The 14,241-nt window shown below is 39.2% G+C and overlaps 1 protein-coding gene across 1 annotated transcript; it reads left to right on the plus strand.

Moving 5' to 3' along the window:
* The first annotated feature begins 4,654 nt into the window (after positions 1-4,654).
* Positions 4,655-6,058, plus strand: LOC146919248 (uncharacterized). The gene has a single exon (XM_085710690.1). It carries the CDS (start codon positions 4,655-4,657, stop codon positions 6,056-6,058), a length of 1,404 nt encoding a protein of 467 aa, XP_085566816.1.
* The last annotated feature ends 8,183 nt before the right edge of the window (positions 6,059-14,241 follow it).

A 14,241-nucleotide genomic window follows, 5' to 3' on the forward strand; every position in this document is an offset into this window, starting at 1 on the left:
TTTTATGATCTAAGATGTACGTGTCCCTTCATGTGATTTGATGATTAAATAATATGCTCGTGGTTTGGTATAACCTCATGTGATTCACTTTAAAAAAAATTAATACCATGTTGCTCAATTTTTTTTTTGTCGGTAACTATTTACAATATGGGTTTGTTATTATTTGTGTGATGTATTAATTATTTTTTTGTACCCCTTTTACCCGAAAAAATATAACCGTTTTATTTATTAATATTACACGGCACATTTGTTATTTTGTTCCTTTTGTCGCTGGAGGTTAACGTTGATTCTAACTTTGCTTGAATTGAAAACCAATAATTTATACTGGTATGTTCATTATGTATTGTTTTATTTTGAAATATTTTGAGTCAAAGGTTTTGGTTTTAATATTTTGAATAGTGTAGGGCACGCGAATAGATCAATGGGGTTAAAAATTGACGTTCGCTTTTTTATACTCACTCCAGTCACAATTATAAGGAAAAAATAAATTTTTAGATACACTGAATAATTAATTCATCTGGTCACGTTTATAAGTCACATACATTAATTATTTAATGTACCTAAAAAGTTGTTTTTTCTTATAAGTGTGACCGAAGGGAGTATATGTTATGTTTTTTTGCCAATGTGTGAAAGAATGGATCAAGGTTACTGGGCCTTACTTTGGGTTGGGTTGAAGTTATTTACCTTGGCCTGCTGATGAAGAAGTGTAGTTTATTTTCCGTAACGTTCGATGAAGCTTAAAAAAATTCATCTATAGACCAAATGAGGGTTGTCATACCCCAATTTTTGACCTAAGGTCCCACCGACACGCGCCCTTTGACCCTGATTAAGTCTTTGACTTTTTGGTAAAATTTCGGCAGAGAGGTATTTTAAAATACCTCATGTTTTGTTCCGAGTCGGGCCCCCTTTTCAATTTATTTTATTTCCATCTTTTATTTAAATGATTTAATTAATTTTTTAATCTTTAATTTTAATTTATTATTCTATTTAGTCTTTATTTAATTATTTCATTTTTCTTAGATAAGTCCAAAGTCTACATAATCTTGTATATTATTTTAGTCTTCATTTTTAATTATTATTTGATAAAAGTCCAAAAATCGGTCAAAAATGTCCAAGTACACTCTATGGAGCAACAGCTCACACGAGCATTTCTTCAGGAGCAAGAACAAGTTCTCCTCATCCCAATCCTCATCTGCAGCAAGTTTGCGGGAGCAGTTTGTTTTCCTCATCTCCAAGACACAGGTTTTCGGCACTTCTCCAACAAACCCTAATCAAATGCTACCACTATAAAACCAAAGCCTGCAACCGATGGAAAGGGGGGCCAATTTTCAAGGCACAAATCTTCGGCCAATTTTCCAATTCACCTGCAACCAACACATAACAAACAACACGCACAAACAAAGGAGCCAGCACCCAATTCTTAACGCATGATCTCATTGCAAAAAGCCTACATAAATTCAACAAAACAACCTGCTCAGGAACAATTCACGAACCCAATTTCACAAACGAAGAACATACAACAACAGCCACGTTGCAAGCCTTGGAACCGTTTGTTTTCAGAACCTGCACATCCACAAACCCAAATTGATTCATCAAACATCACATAAACCCCATGACACAGACATCAAACCATTCCAAGGCGCACCAGAACATTACGAAGGAACCTGCAAGTAATTCATAACACACAAACTCATCGAAAGCCATACAAGACACAACCCATAACCATAACCCCAATCGGCCAACAACCTAAACTGCATCAAACTATTTTTACGACGCAACACAAACCCTCGTTCAAACCTGTTACAAACCCAAGACAAATCGGCAGTACACCAACTCAGCTGCTCTAGACTCGTTGACATCGAAAGGAGAAGGGGAGACGTATACGTCTCGTAAACAGAACAGACAGGCACACACGCAGGGACATACACAGGGAACCGACGGCCGACTCCTCAACAACACGCACAGATCAAGCAAAAGGTAGTATCCCTTACTTTTACTGTTTGTTTAAGATCTATGGTTAAAGGATTAGATACTTAGGATTTTAGGTTGAAGGAAGTGTAGAGGATAATAAGAGAGTAAGAATAAGCAAAAAATAATTCAAAGAGGAGTTTATAAGCGGCGGCGGCGCCACCTACGACGGTCGGCCGCCGCGTCGGTTTCTTTTCCCGCCGCCGTAACTCATTCGGAGAAGACGAAGTGAAGATGGAGAGAGAACGAGAGAAAATTGAGAGGAAAGGGAAAAGAGAGAGAAACTAACAAGAAAAATGAGAGAAATTTCTCTCCTAGCCTATATATAGGCTCATCCCGTTCCTGTGTGTGTACGCCCATGACATTATGGTGTGCCTGCGTCCTTCCCAATTCCCTGATCATGATCAGACGCCCCCCTGAGTTACTCCCTGAAGCCCAAGACAGATACCCCTAGGCCCACCGCGCAGCTGCTCACCCATGGCCCAATTTCCATTTCTGTTACTGCCTGCACCCCCCAGTTTACGGTTTACACCCCCCTTCCATATCATTTTTTTATCACTACTTCTTCATGCATTTTAACTTCGTTTCGCATTTTGCATTTTATTATTCTTATACTTATTGGACTAGGCCGCATATCTATTATTCACTTACCTATTGCATGCGTATTTATTTTGTGGAACTTAGAATGTACACATAGGTTTTGATGTAAATAATCCATGCATGTTTACTTTTTTTCGCATATTTTAGAATGTATACATAGGCTTTCATGTAATTCATTTATTTTCTTGCAGACCATAGCATGTATCATAGGTTTCTTGTAATAGTTTAGGTGCATGTGTGCGTGCGTGTGTGTATGCCTCTACTTTTTATGCTTCGTAGTTTAGGTCAAAGGTCGTTGTGGTGGTCCAACACCACCATAACACCTACGCTTTATCTTCTCGCTCCGTTAGTGTTAATTTTAGTTTAGTCATTATTCAAAACAACAAAAAAACATGAAAATAACCAAAAATCACAAAAATATTTTCTTAAATAAACCTTGATCTTAAATCAAGTGACGTCCTTTTTTATTTTCCTTCTTAATCAAATATCAAACAATCTAATTTATTTTGAGTCCATTTTCTTTAATATTAAAAAACACAAACAAATATTCTTTTACCACTTGGCTTTTCATTTTAAAATCTTTTCAAAAACATTAAAAAACACTCAACCAATCAAACGTCAGTTTTTTTTAACCCCGAACTACGAGGTTTTGATCCCTCACGGGTACGTAGGCAGAGGACTTTGTCCTTCCAAATCAATAAAATGTAGATAATTAGGTCCTCCTTTTCTTTTATCATTTCAAAAATCCTTTTTCAAAAACAAGCAAGTTTATAGCACATTATTTAGATAAAACCAAGAGGTTCCCGTAGAGTACTACGGACATAAAGGGTGCTAACACCTTCCCTTTATGTAACTAACCCCCGAACCCTAAATCTTTTCAAAATGGGGTGTTTGAACTTTTTTTCCCCTTTTCATTAAAAATTAAAATGTTCAGTCGTGAAATAAATTAGTGAGTCAAAAGCTAATCTAGTAGCCTTGACCTCCGAAAAATGACGCGACAGAAATGGCGACTTCACTGGGGACCCCCCTAAGAGGGTTGAGCCTAATTTGGTCTTATTTAATTTTTGTGCTATAACTTGCTTAAAAAAACAAAAATAAAAGATGGAAATATCTGTATATATGTTCTCCCTTCTTCTTTCTTCTTTCTTCTAACGTGAGTGGTGAGATAAGTCCTAACCCGGGCTTGAGTGAAACATAAGATAGGAGTGGTAGACTCATAGTGGCATACCGAGAGTATTCTCGTGGCTTGTCACACGTGAGATAACCACACTTAGCGGAGGAGCTTGAAGTGATATATGTCGGCGGGTGTTGTCACGCTTAGACTCTATTACTCTTAAGTTTCCGTTGAACGCTAAGGACCTTTAGTAACCCTTAACCCATCTTGGCCTTTTAGGACGTAGTGCGGTGGCTAACCGGGTGTTGTCTCGGTATTAGTCGACACGCGAAACTCCACCCGAACTAGACTTTCCTACGAATGATGTTGGACCGGGTGTTGTGTCGGTATCCGATAAAGTTCAAAGGCGGTTGGAATTCGGGAACTTGGTAGAACGCTTGTTACATGTACATTTGAAACCATAGTCCCTACCAAATGGCGTTCTTACCCTTGACTCCAACATTGCATACCTTAAACCTCATCATGTTTTCCATGCATAAACATGCATTCATTCATAAACAACTCTTTTTCTCATTAATATCAAAAGGACTTAGATATGTTCTTGTAAACATCTGAGGGACACTAAGAAATACAATTTCAAAAGTCTTGAACTAGACCTTAGCTTTGTCGGGGACTTTGTCTTTGGCTTTGCTTTTTGAGGTAACTATCTGTAATATTTTCAATTATCAAATGAAACATTATGATATGTTCCTTATGATGTTTACAATTACTTTGACGAGTCCTTCGATAAAATAAAGAAAATGTGTGTCTATTTTTGCATAACATCATGCATCATCGTGCATTTCATGGTCTCAATTCTGAGTCTCACAAATCTTTCTTTTCCATAAAAGGTCAACCAACCTCAAAAGTGTCATGGCGTCCTCGTCCGAAACCAACTCGCATGTACAACACCCGAGCAATCATAAAGAGAAGATGGATTTTCTCGAGCAAGAAAATCAATTGCTCCGGGAGGAAATTGTAGCCATGCAGACCAAGATGGACGGAATGACTGAATTGATGAAGACACTGACGGTTGCTCAAGCACGTCCTCCTCCTCCTCCTATCAGGACTCTAGCCGAAATTGTTTCTAATGGCCCTGAATGGACGTTTTGTGCCGATACTCCGGAGTACTCTACACCGCAACGTTCCGTACCTTGGTTCCCGCCTCTTACTACTGGCAAAATACTCCGTCCCATTGCTTGTGAAGCTCAGATGCCTACTTTTCAACGTGCGACTCATGTTCCTCAGCAAGTTACGACAGTTCCTCCAGCTGTCGTGACCTACTCAGCACCCGCCGTTTATACCATCCCACAACAAGAGGAACCCATCTTCCATTCTGGGGGTGTGGGGGCCTATGACAGGGTGGATGACCTACAAGAGAAGTATGATGAGATGCAGAGGGAAATGAGAGCTCTCTATGGGAAGAAAGTGTTTGGGAAAACTGCTTATGATCTTTGTCTGGTGCCGAATGTCCAGATACCCCACAAGTTTAAGGTCCCAGATTTCGAGAAGTATAAAGGGAATTCATGTCCTGAGGAACATCTAACAATGTATGTGAGAAGAATGTCTGCATATGCCAAGGACGACAAAGTCCTTATCTATTTCTTTCAAGAAAGTTTGGCTAGTCCTGCCTCAAAGTGGTACATGAATCTAGACAAAACAAAGATCCGAACTTTCCGTGATCTGTGTGATGCTTTTGTAGAACAATACAGTTACAATGTGGATATGGCCCCAGACCGAAGCGATCTTCAGGCTATGACTCAGGGAGACAAAGAAACATTCAAGGAATATGCTCAGCGGTGGAGAAATGTCGCTGCCCAAGTCAGCCCACGTGTGGAAGGGAAGGCGATGACCAAACTTTTCTTAAAGACTCTCAATCAGTTCTATTACGTGAATATGGTCGGAAGTACGCCCAAGGACTTTGCTGAGATGGTTACTATAGGTGTACAGTTGGAAGAAGGAGTCCGAGAAGGACGATTGGTCAAAGAAAGTGTTCCCGCTAGTAGTTCGAAAAATAAAGAGCAGGAGGTTAGTATGGTGAAAGAACACCCTCAGCCACAATATCCTCAACAGCTACAGCAGCCTCGACAACAGGCCTCAAGGGCACAATTTTCCCCGATTCCCATGAAATATGAGGTTTTGCTTCCACAGTTGCTCGAAAAGAATCTAGTCCAGACCAAGTCACCTCCTCCGGTGCCAGCAAGGTTGCCAGCATGGTATAGACCCGACCTTTTCTGTAACTTCCATCAAGGGGCACCTGGCCATGATATTGAACATTGTAATGCACTGAAGAAAGAAGTTCAGAATTTGATCCGGACCAACCGCCTGACTTTCTAAGTCTTAACTCCAAATGTGCTAGCCAATCTACCACTAGATCATGGCGTCTAATGTTGCAACACAAAGAGGGATTAGCTGCAATTGAGTCGATGTTGATGTTTTCTTCCGCTACTCGATTTGTTTAAATGATGTGTTTATTGTTTACTGCCTTTCAAAAAAAAAAATCCTTTCGTTCCGCCCGAGACGAAAGTAAACTTGTGTAGGGCATTTTGCTTCTTGCATTGTCATCATTAATAAAAAAGTCGTTTTGATCCCGACTTTGTTTTTATTTTGTGCTTTTTCTGGAAAAAATGGTAATACAAAAAAACCAAAAAATAAAATCATTCTCAAATATCTGCATAATCATAACTTATACTTGTCAAAATCAAATCATGCATTAATAAACCCGTTGAACACATTAATCATGTACTCTCTTCCAACTGTGAGTTCCCTATGTCCGAAGCTGAAGAAGGAAAATGAAGAGACTCCCGACGAGAACTCTCACATACTGGGGCATCTTAGCCATCAAAGCTGCAAACAAAATATCAAGGAGATTATCCAGAAGATGACATTCAATTACAAAGATTGGCTCGGGGTGCTACCATTCGCTATGCTCAGATATCGTACACATTTCAACAGGGGCAACCCCCCCTCCTTCCCCAATATGCAACATGGAGGTCGTGCTTTCCGTGAAGGTCGAAGTCCCGTCAATAGGAGTTCTGCTAAAGTCCAAGCCTAATTGAATTTAAATGCATGACGACCTTTGTACAAATATATCAAAAGAGGTTTGAAACAAGCTTCTAACAAGAAGGCTCGTCCCCGTGAATTCAAGAAGGAGACTTCATGCCTAAAAAGGTAATACTTTTCAAACAGACACCAGGGGCAAGTGGATGCTTAGCTATGAAGGCCCATATACAATGACTTTTGCAACTACGGATGGTGACAAACTCACGCGTCCCATGAATGCCGGTGCAGTCAAGAAATACTCTGTCAAAAAATAAAAGCTCGATAAGTCGCAAATCATAAAAAGCGGCTTAGGCAAAAATGAGCGTCTCGGTGGACTGAAAACCCGAAAGGGCGGTCCAGGCAAAAATTAGAGACATGAACAAAAAATGATGATTATCCTGATAGGTTGAAACCCGAAAAGGGCGATCTATGCAAAAGTTAAGGATCATGACAAAGTAACTGCATCCAGTCAAGCACCATCCACTTAGGGGCATCCAGCTATCAAAAGACCTCTGATTCGAAGCATCTGCAGATCAAAGACTCGGAACTGGGGCATTCAAAGTTGTCAGGGAGTATAACGGTTATTGTGTTCAATGTACCTTCCAATATATTTACCATTTTTCAAATTTTTCAAAGATCCGTGGAGCCATGCCATTGGCAGGTCCCCACTCAATTCATCAAATTTGAGCCTGTGCCCAATTATTTGGAACTCCCATTTATTCTATTTGCAAAATTTCTTCTATTTTTGATGACAATACTTGAAGCAAAAATTTTCAAAATACAAAAACCTTTTTTTACATCTTTTGAAAAGTGTGAACAACAAACACACTCTCTTTGAACTTATGAGTAGTTGAAGCGTACATCAACATCAGCCTCGAGAACGGTCACGTTCCGAAAGAGAAACATGGCTAAACACAATGGAGGGGACCTCTGCTTCAAGCAAGATGCTTTCACAGTCCAAAAAAATATATACAAAAAATAATACAAAAAAATCAATGCTCGCTAAGTTGAAAACCTGAAAAGGCGGCTTAGGCAATAGAGAGCGTCCCGGTGGACTGAAAACCCGAAAGGGCGGTCCAGGCAAAAATTAGGGGCACAAAAAAGGAATATACTCCCGGTGGACTGAAAACCCGAAAGGGCGGTCCAGGCAAAAGTTAGGGATTTTCAAAAAAAAAAAATACAAAAAAATGATTGTCGAAGCATGACAAGGGAAAAGCATTCCGCGCTGATTTACAAATGGCGACTTCTTCCAGGCTGTTGGTTAAACAATGGGCTTTCTCCCCAAGATTCATCGGTTGCTATTCATCAATTGCAACCTTGTGCCGGGTTTTACACCGTCAACGGCTTGATTTGTTCACAATAACATCATCTCCAAGGAAGTTTGCCGAGTGTTTGTACTGCGATGTCAGTCCGACTCCCATCTTACCTGTCTTGTCTTGTTTCATCAGGTCATCTGTCATATACAGTCGTACAAGTTACATCCATACATTCATACATCCATTTATACAATCGCACACATTCATACACTCATGCCCACACAACATATACACAACATCAATTCATACATGATTGCATTAGTCACCAAAATCTTGTGTCGATCGTGTCTCTTCAGTTCGGTCTTTACTTATCATTGCGTCAAGCATCAAGTTTCTACACATGAACATCTGACATTTACCTTCTTATCATCAGAAGTGTCATCCCCAGTGTGTCTGGTCCAGAGATGTCACTTATTATAAGCCCGGTGGATTCCGGCGAACTCTTACAAAGCCCAGTGGATTCTGGCAAACTTTTATCAAAAGCCGAGTGGATTCTCGCAAAAGCCGAGTGGATTCTCGCAAAACTCTTATGAAGCCCAGTGGATTCTGGCCAACTTTTTTCAAAAGCCGAGTGGATTCTCGCAAAAGCCCAGTGGATTCTGGCAAACTTTTATCAAAGGCCGAGTGGATTCTCGCAAAAGCCCAGTGGATTCTGGCAAACTTTTATCAAAGGCCGAGTGGATTCTCGCAAAAGCCGAGTGGATTCTCGCAAAAGCCCAGTGGATTCTGGCCAACTTTTATCACAAGCCGAGTGGATTCTCGCAAAAGCCGAGTGGATTCTCGCAAACCTTTTATCTTGTTTCAAGTGGCAAGTCCTAAACAACGGACAGCTTGAGTCTATCTTTATCTTGTTTCAAGTGGCAAGTCCTAAACAACGGACAGCTTGAGTCTACCTTTATCCAGTTTCAAGTGGCAAGTCCTAAACAACGGACAGCTTGAGTCTACCTTTATCTTGTTTCAAGTGGCGAGTCCTAAACAACGGACAGCTTGAGTCTACATTTTATCTTGTTTCAAGTGGCAAGTCCTAAACAACGGACAACTTGAGTCTACCTTTATCTCGTTTCAAGTGGCGAGTCCTAAACAACGGACAGCTTGAGCCTATCTTTATCTCGTTTCAAGTGGCGAGTCCTAAACAACGGACAGCTTGAGCCTATCTTTATCTCGTTTCAAGTGGCGAGTCCTAAACAACGGACAGCTTGAGTCTATCTTTTATCTTGTTTCAAGTGGCAAGTCCTAAACAACGGACAGCTTGAGCCTATTTTTATCTTGTGTCAAGTGGCAAGTCCTAAACAACGGACAGCTTGAGTCTATCTTTTATCTTGTTTCAAGTGGCAAGTCCTAAACAACGGGCAGCTTGAGTCTACATTTATCTTGTTTCAAGTTGCAAGTCCTGAACAACGGACAACTTGAGTTTACCTTTATCTTGTTTCAAGTGGCAAGTCCTAAACAACGGACACCTTGAGTCTACATTTATCTTGTTTCAAGTGGCGAGTCCTAAACAACGGACAGCTTGAGTCTACCTTTCGTCATGTTTCAGTTTGAAATCACATTTTATTTTCTTCAGTGGCATCCCCAGTTTAGCTGGTCAAGAGTTGTCACTAAAAAGTTTCGTCTTCATTAAAGCTACCACTCTCAATCGATACGATAGTAGACAGTCATTTTCCCCAGTGAAACTACGTTTCCTCTAGCAGAGTAGGATCCCTCATTCTTCAACAAATTTGGGTATCCCGTCGTTGTTTCTCGTCTAAGTCAAGTCAACTTTGTCGTCCTGCATTCATACAAGCATTTCACAATCATTCATAGCATCTTAGGTCCAAAATTGGTGTACTTTGTATTTAAGTCTCTTCGGTCCGATCGAATTAAAGATTTCATCTTCAAATCTCCGGACGAAGAAACTTAAATAGGGGCATCTGTCATACCCCAATTTTTGACCTAAGGTCCCACCGACACGCGCCCTTTGACCCTGATTAAGCCTTTGACTTTTCGGTAAAATTTCGGCAGAGAGGTATTTTAAAATACCTCATGTTTTGTTCCGAGTCGGGCCCCCTTTTCAATTTATTTTATTTCCATCTTTTATTTGAATGATTTAATTAATTTTTTAATCTTTAATTTTAATTTATTATTCTATTTAGTCTTTATTTAATTATTTCATTTTTCTTAGATAAGTCCAAAGTCTACATAATCTTGTATATTATTTTAGTCTTCATTTTTAATTATTATTTGATAAAAGTCCAAAAATCAGTCAAAAATGTCCAAGTACACTCTATGGAGCAACAGCTCACACGAGCATTTCTTCAGGAGCAAGAACAAGTTCTCCTCATCCCAATCCTCATCTGCAGCAAGTTTGCGGGAGCAGTTTGTTTTCCTCATCTCCAAGACACAGGTTTTCGGCACTTCTCCAACAAACCCTAATCAAATGCTACCACTATAAAACCAAAGCCTGCAACCGATGGAAAGGGGGGCCAATTTTCAAGGCACAAATCTTCGGCCAATTTCCCAATTCACCTGCAACCAACACATAACAAACAACACGCACAACCAAAGGAGCCAGCACCCAATTCTTAACGCATGATCTCATCGCAAAAAGCCTACATAAATTCAACAAAACAACCTGTTCAGGAACAATTCACGAACCCAATTTCACAAACGAAGAACATACAACAACAACCACGTTGCAAGCCTTGGAACCGTTTGTTTTCAGAACCTGCACATCCACAAACCCAAATTGATTCATCAAACATCACATAAACCCCATGACACAGACATCAAACCATTCCAAGGCGCACCAGAACATTACGAAGGAACCTGCAAGTAATTCATAACACACAAACTCATCGAAAGCCATACAAGACACAACCCATAACCATAACCCCAATCGGCCAACAACCTAAACTGCATCAAACTATTTTTACGACGCAACACAAACCCTCGTTCAAACCTGTTACAAACCCAAGACAAATCGACAGTACACCAACTCAGCTGCTCTAGACTCGTTGACATCGAAAGGAGAAGGGGAGACGTATACGTCTCGTAAACAGAACAGACAGGCACGCACGCAGGGACATACACAGGGAATCGACGGCCGACTCCTCAACAACACGCACAGATCAAGCAAAAGGTAGTATCCCTTACTTTTACTGTTTGTTTAAGATCTATGGTTAAAGGATTAGATACTTAGGATTTTAGGTTGAAGGAAGTGTAGAGGATAATAAGAGAGTAAGAATAAGCAAAAAATAATTCAAAGAGGAGTTTATAAGCGGCGGCGGCGCCACCTACGACGGTCGGCCGCCGCGTCGGTTTCTTTTCCCGCCGCCGTAACTCATTCGGAGAAGACGAAGTGAAGATGGAGAGAGAACGAGAGAAAATTGAGAGGAAAGGGAAAAGAGAGAGAAACTAACAAGAAAAATGAGAGAAATTTCTCTCCTAGCCTATATATAGGCTTATCCCGTTCCTGTGTGTGTACGCCCATGACATTATGGTGTGCCTGCGTCCTTCCCAATTCCCTGATCATGATCAGACGCCCCCCTGAGTTACTCCCTGAAGCCCAAGACAGATACCCCTAGGCCCACCGCGCAGCTGCTCACCCATGGCCCAATTTCCATTTTTGTTACTGCCTGCACCCCCCAGTTTACGGTTTACACCCCCCTTCCATATCATTTTTTTATCACTACTTCTTCATGCATTTTAACTTCGTTTCGCATTTTGCATTTTATTATTCTTATACTTATTGGACTAGGCCGCATATCTATTATTCACTTACCTATTGCATGCGTATTTATTTTGTGGAACTTAGAATGTACACATAGGTTTTGATGTAAATAATCCATGCATGTTTACTTTTTTTCGCATATTTTAGAATGTATACATAGGCTTTCATGTAATTCATTTATTTTCTTGCAGACCATAGCATGTATCATAGGTTTCTTGTAATAGTTTAGGTGCATGTGTGCGTGCGTGTGTGTATGCCTCTACTTTTTATGCTTCGTAGTTTAGGTCAAAGGTCGTTGTGGTGGTCCAACACCACCATAACACCTACGCTTTATCTTCTCGCTCCGTTAGTGTTAATTTTAGTTTAGTCATTATTCAAAACAACAAAAAAACATGAAAATAACCAAAAATCACAAAAATATTTTCTTAAATAAACCTTGATCTTAAATCAAGTGACGTCCTTTTTTATTTTCCTTCTTAATCAAATATCAAACAATCTAATTTATTTTGAGTCCATTTTCTTTAATATTAAAAAACACAAACAAATATTCTTTTACCACTTGGCTTTTCATTTTAAAATCTTTTCAAAAACATTAAAAAACACTCAACCAATCAAACGTCAGTTTTTTTTAACCCCGAACTACGAGGTTTTGATCCCTCACGGGTACGTAGGCAGAGGACTTTGTCCTTCCAAATCAATAAAATGTAGATAATTAGGTCCTCCTTTTCTTTTATCATTTCAAAAATCCTTTTTCAAAAACAAGCAAGTTTATAGCACATTATTTAGATAAAACCAAGAGGTTCCCGTAGAGTACTACGGACATAAAGGGTGCTAACACCTTCCCTTTATGTAACTAACCCCCGAACCCTAAATCTTTTCAAAATGGGGTGTTTGAACTTTTTTTCCCCTTTTCATTAAAAATTAAAATGTTCAGTCGTGAAATAAATTAGTGAGTCAAAAGCTAATCTAGTAGCCTTGATCTCCGAAAAATGACGCGACAAGGGTTTAACTCCTACTTTCGATCGTCTGGTCCTCTTTCTTCCCCCCTTTCTATCAAGAATGATATGGATCTCCTGATTTCCTTCGTTTTTATTCTGATGGGTAAGTCTTTATCTCATTTCAGTGGCGGTCAGATTTGCTCCGTTGTTTGATATTTCGGGTGGGGTTTTTGATTGGATGTTTAAATATGTTGTTGTTTTTCTTTCGATGGGGTTGTTTACATTGAGGTTTGTAGAAATTTTTGGTACGATTGAAGTATGGACTTATAATTTATATGTTCCTTCCTTATTGTTGTTAGGTTTAATTTGCAAAATAGAAAATAAAGACAACATTTCTGGTGTTTAGTTTTTGTCTACGCTCCGCCCTTATAGTTGTTAAGTTGAAATTGCAAATTAGAACATAGGGACAAAACATTTCTGGGGTATACATGCGTTGCAGTTCATTTATTTTGTTGAGGATCAGGAACTCTTTTGTTATGTATAATGCTTTGACATTGAATCTCATTGGTGCTGATTATTTTTAATTTATATGATATATTTATTCGCACAAAATTCAAGATAAGTAACATATTTTGTGGAAGTGAGATTTCTTTTGTGTGATTATTTATTAACAGTTTTATTTTGTGTACAGCCTACTTAATTGTACTTATTCTACATAATTGGAGATTTTTATATGGTTTGGTATTGTGTCTCTTTTGGTCATGCTATTATTCCTTAATTTTGACTTATGCATGATCCTGAAACTCAAGTTGACATAGGTTTTGTTTTTAGCAAAGACACCCAGGGACATGTTTGTATGCAAGTGTGTGTGTGTGTGTGTGTGTGTGTGTGTGTGTGTGTGTGTGTGTGTGTGTTTGTCAGGGCTTTTTGTTTTGTTGTCAAGGCTAGCTCTGCTGAAAATTTGATAGTGTGCTTTATATCTCATGTTGTCTATTGCTTGTGCAGAAGAGTTTGTCATCTAGCTATTATTTAAATATTTGTTTGACCTTTTTGTGCTTTATGGTGTTATTTTGAAATTTTTATTTTCCCTCTCCCTTGAATTTCCTCTATATATACAGTGTATGGTTGAGTCCATACCATCATCTTCTTAAAACTTTTGGTTCTTTACTCTAAGTTATATTTGGACATTTCGAGTTTCTCATGATGTCCATGGTTTCTGATTTTGTTGGAGGCCAGGTAATTACAAAATTTACAGAGTTCTCTTCTTCCAGTGAAGAGGGAGTTGCCTTTGTGATTGCTTGCTGCTTTGAGGTCAAAGAGGGAGTTAACATGTGGTTTCCTGAAGTACACCTTAAATATAAGTTCAAGATACAATTCTTAGGGTTTTTATGAATAAATAAATAATTCATTCGTCATATAAAATCTTAACAAGATAATCTCGAAGTATAGCCTTCAAGAGTAAAACTTCAAGACCGCATCAACTTCACTCTTCTATAGAACTGACAATGAACTGAG

The sequence above is a fragment of the Medicago sativa genome, chromosome 5 (genome assembly GCF_051527215.1).
Source record: "Medicago sativa cultivar Bolivia chromosome 5, Bolivia_mono, whole genome shotgun sequence".
NCBI lineage: Eukaryota > Viridiplantae > Streptophyta > Magnoliopsida > Fabales > Fabaceae > Medicago > Medicago sativa.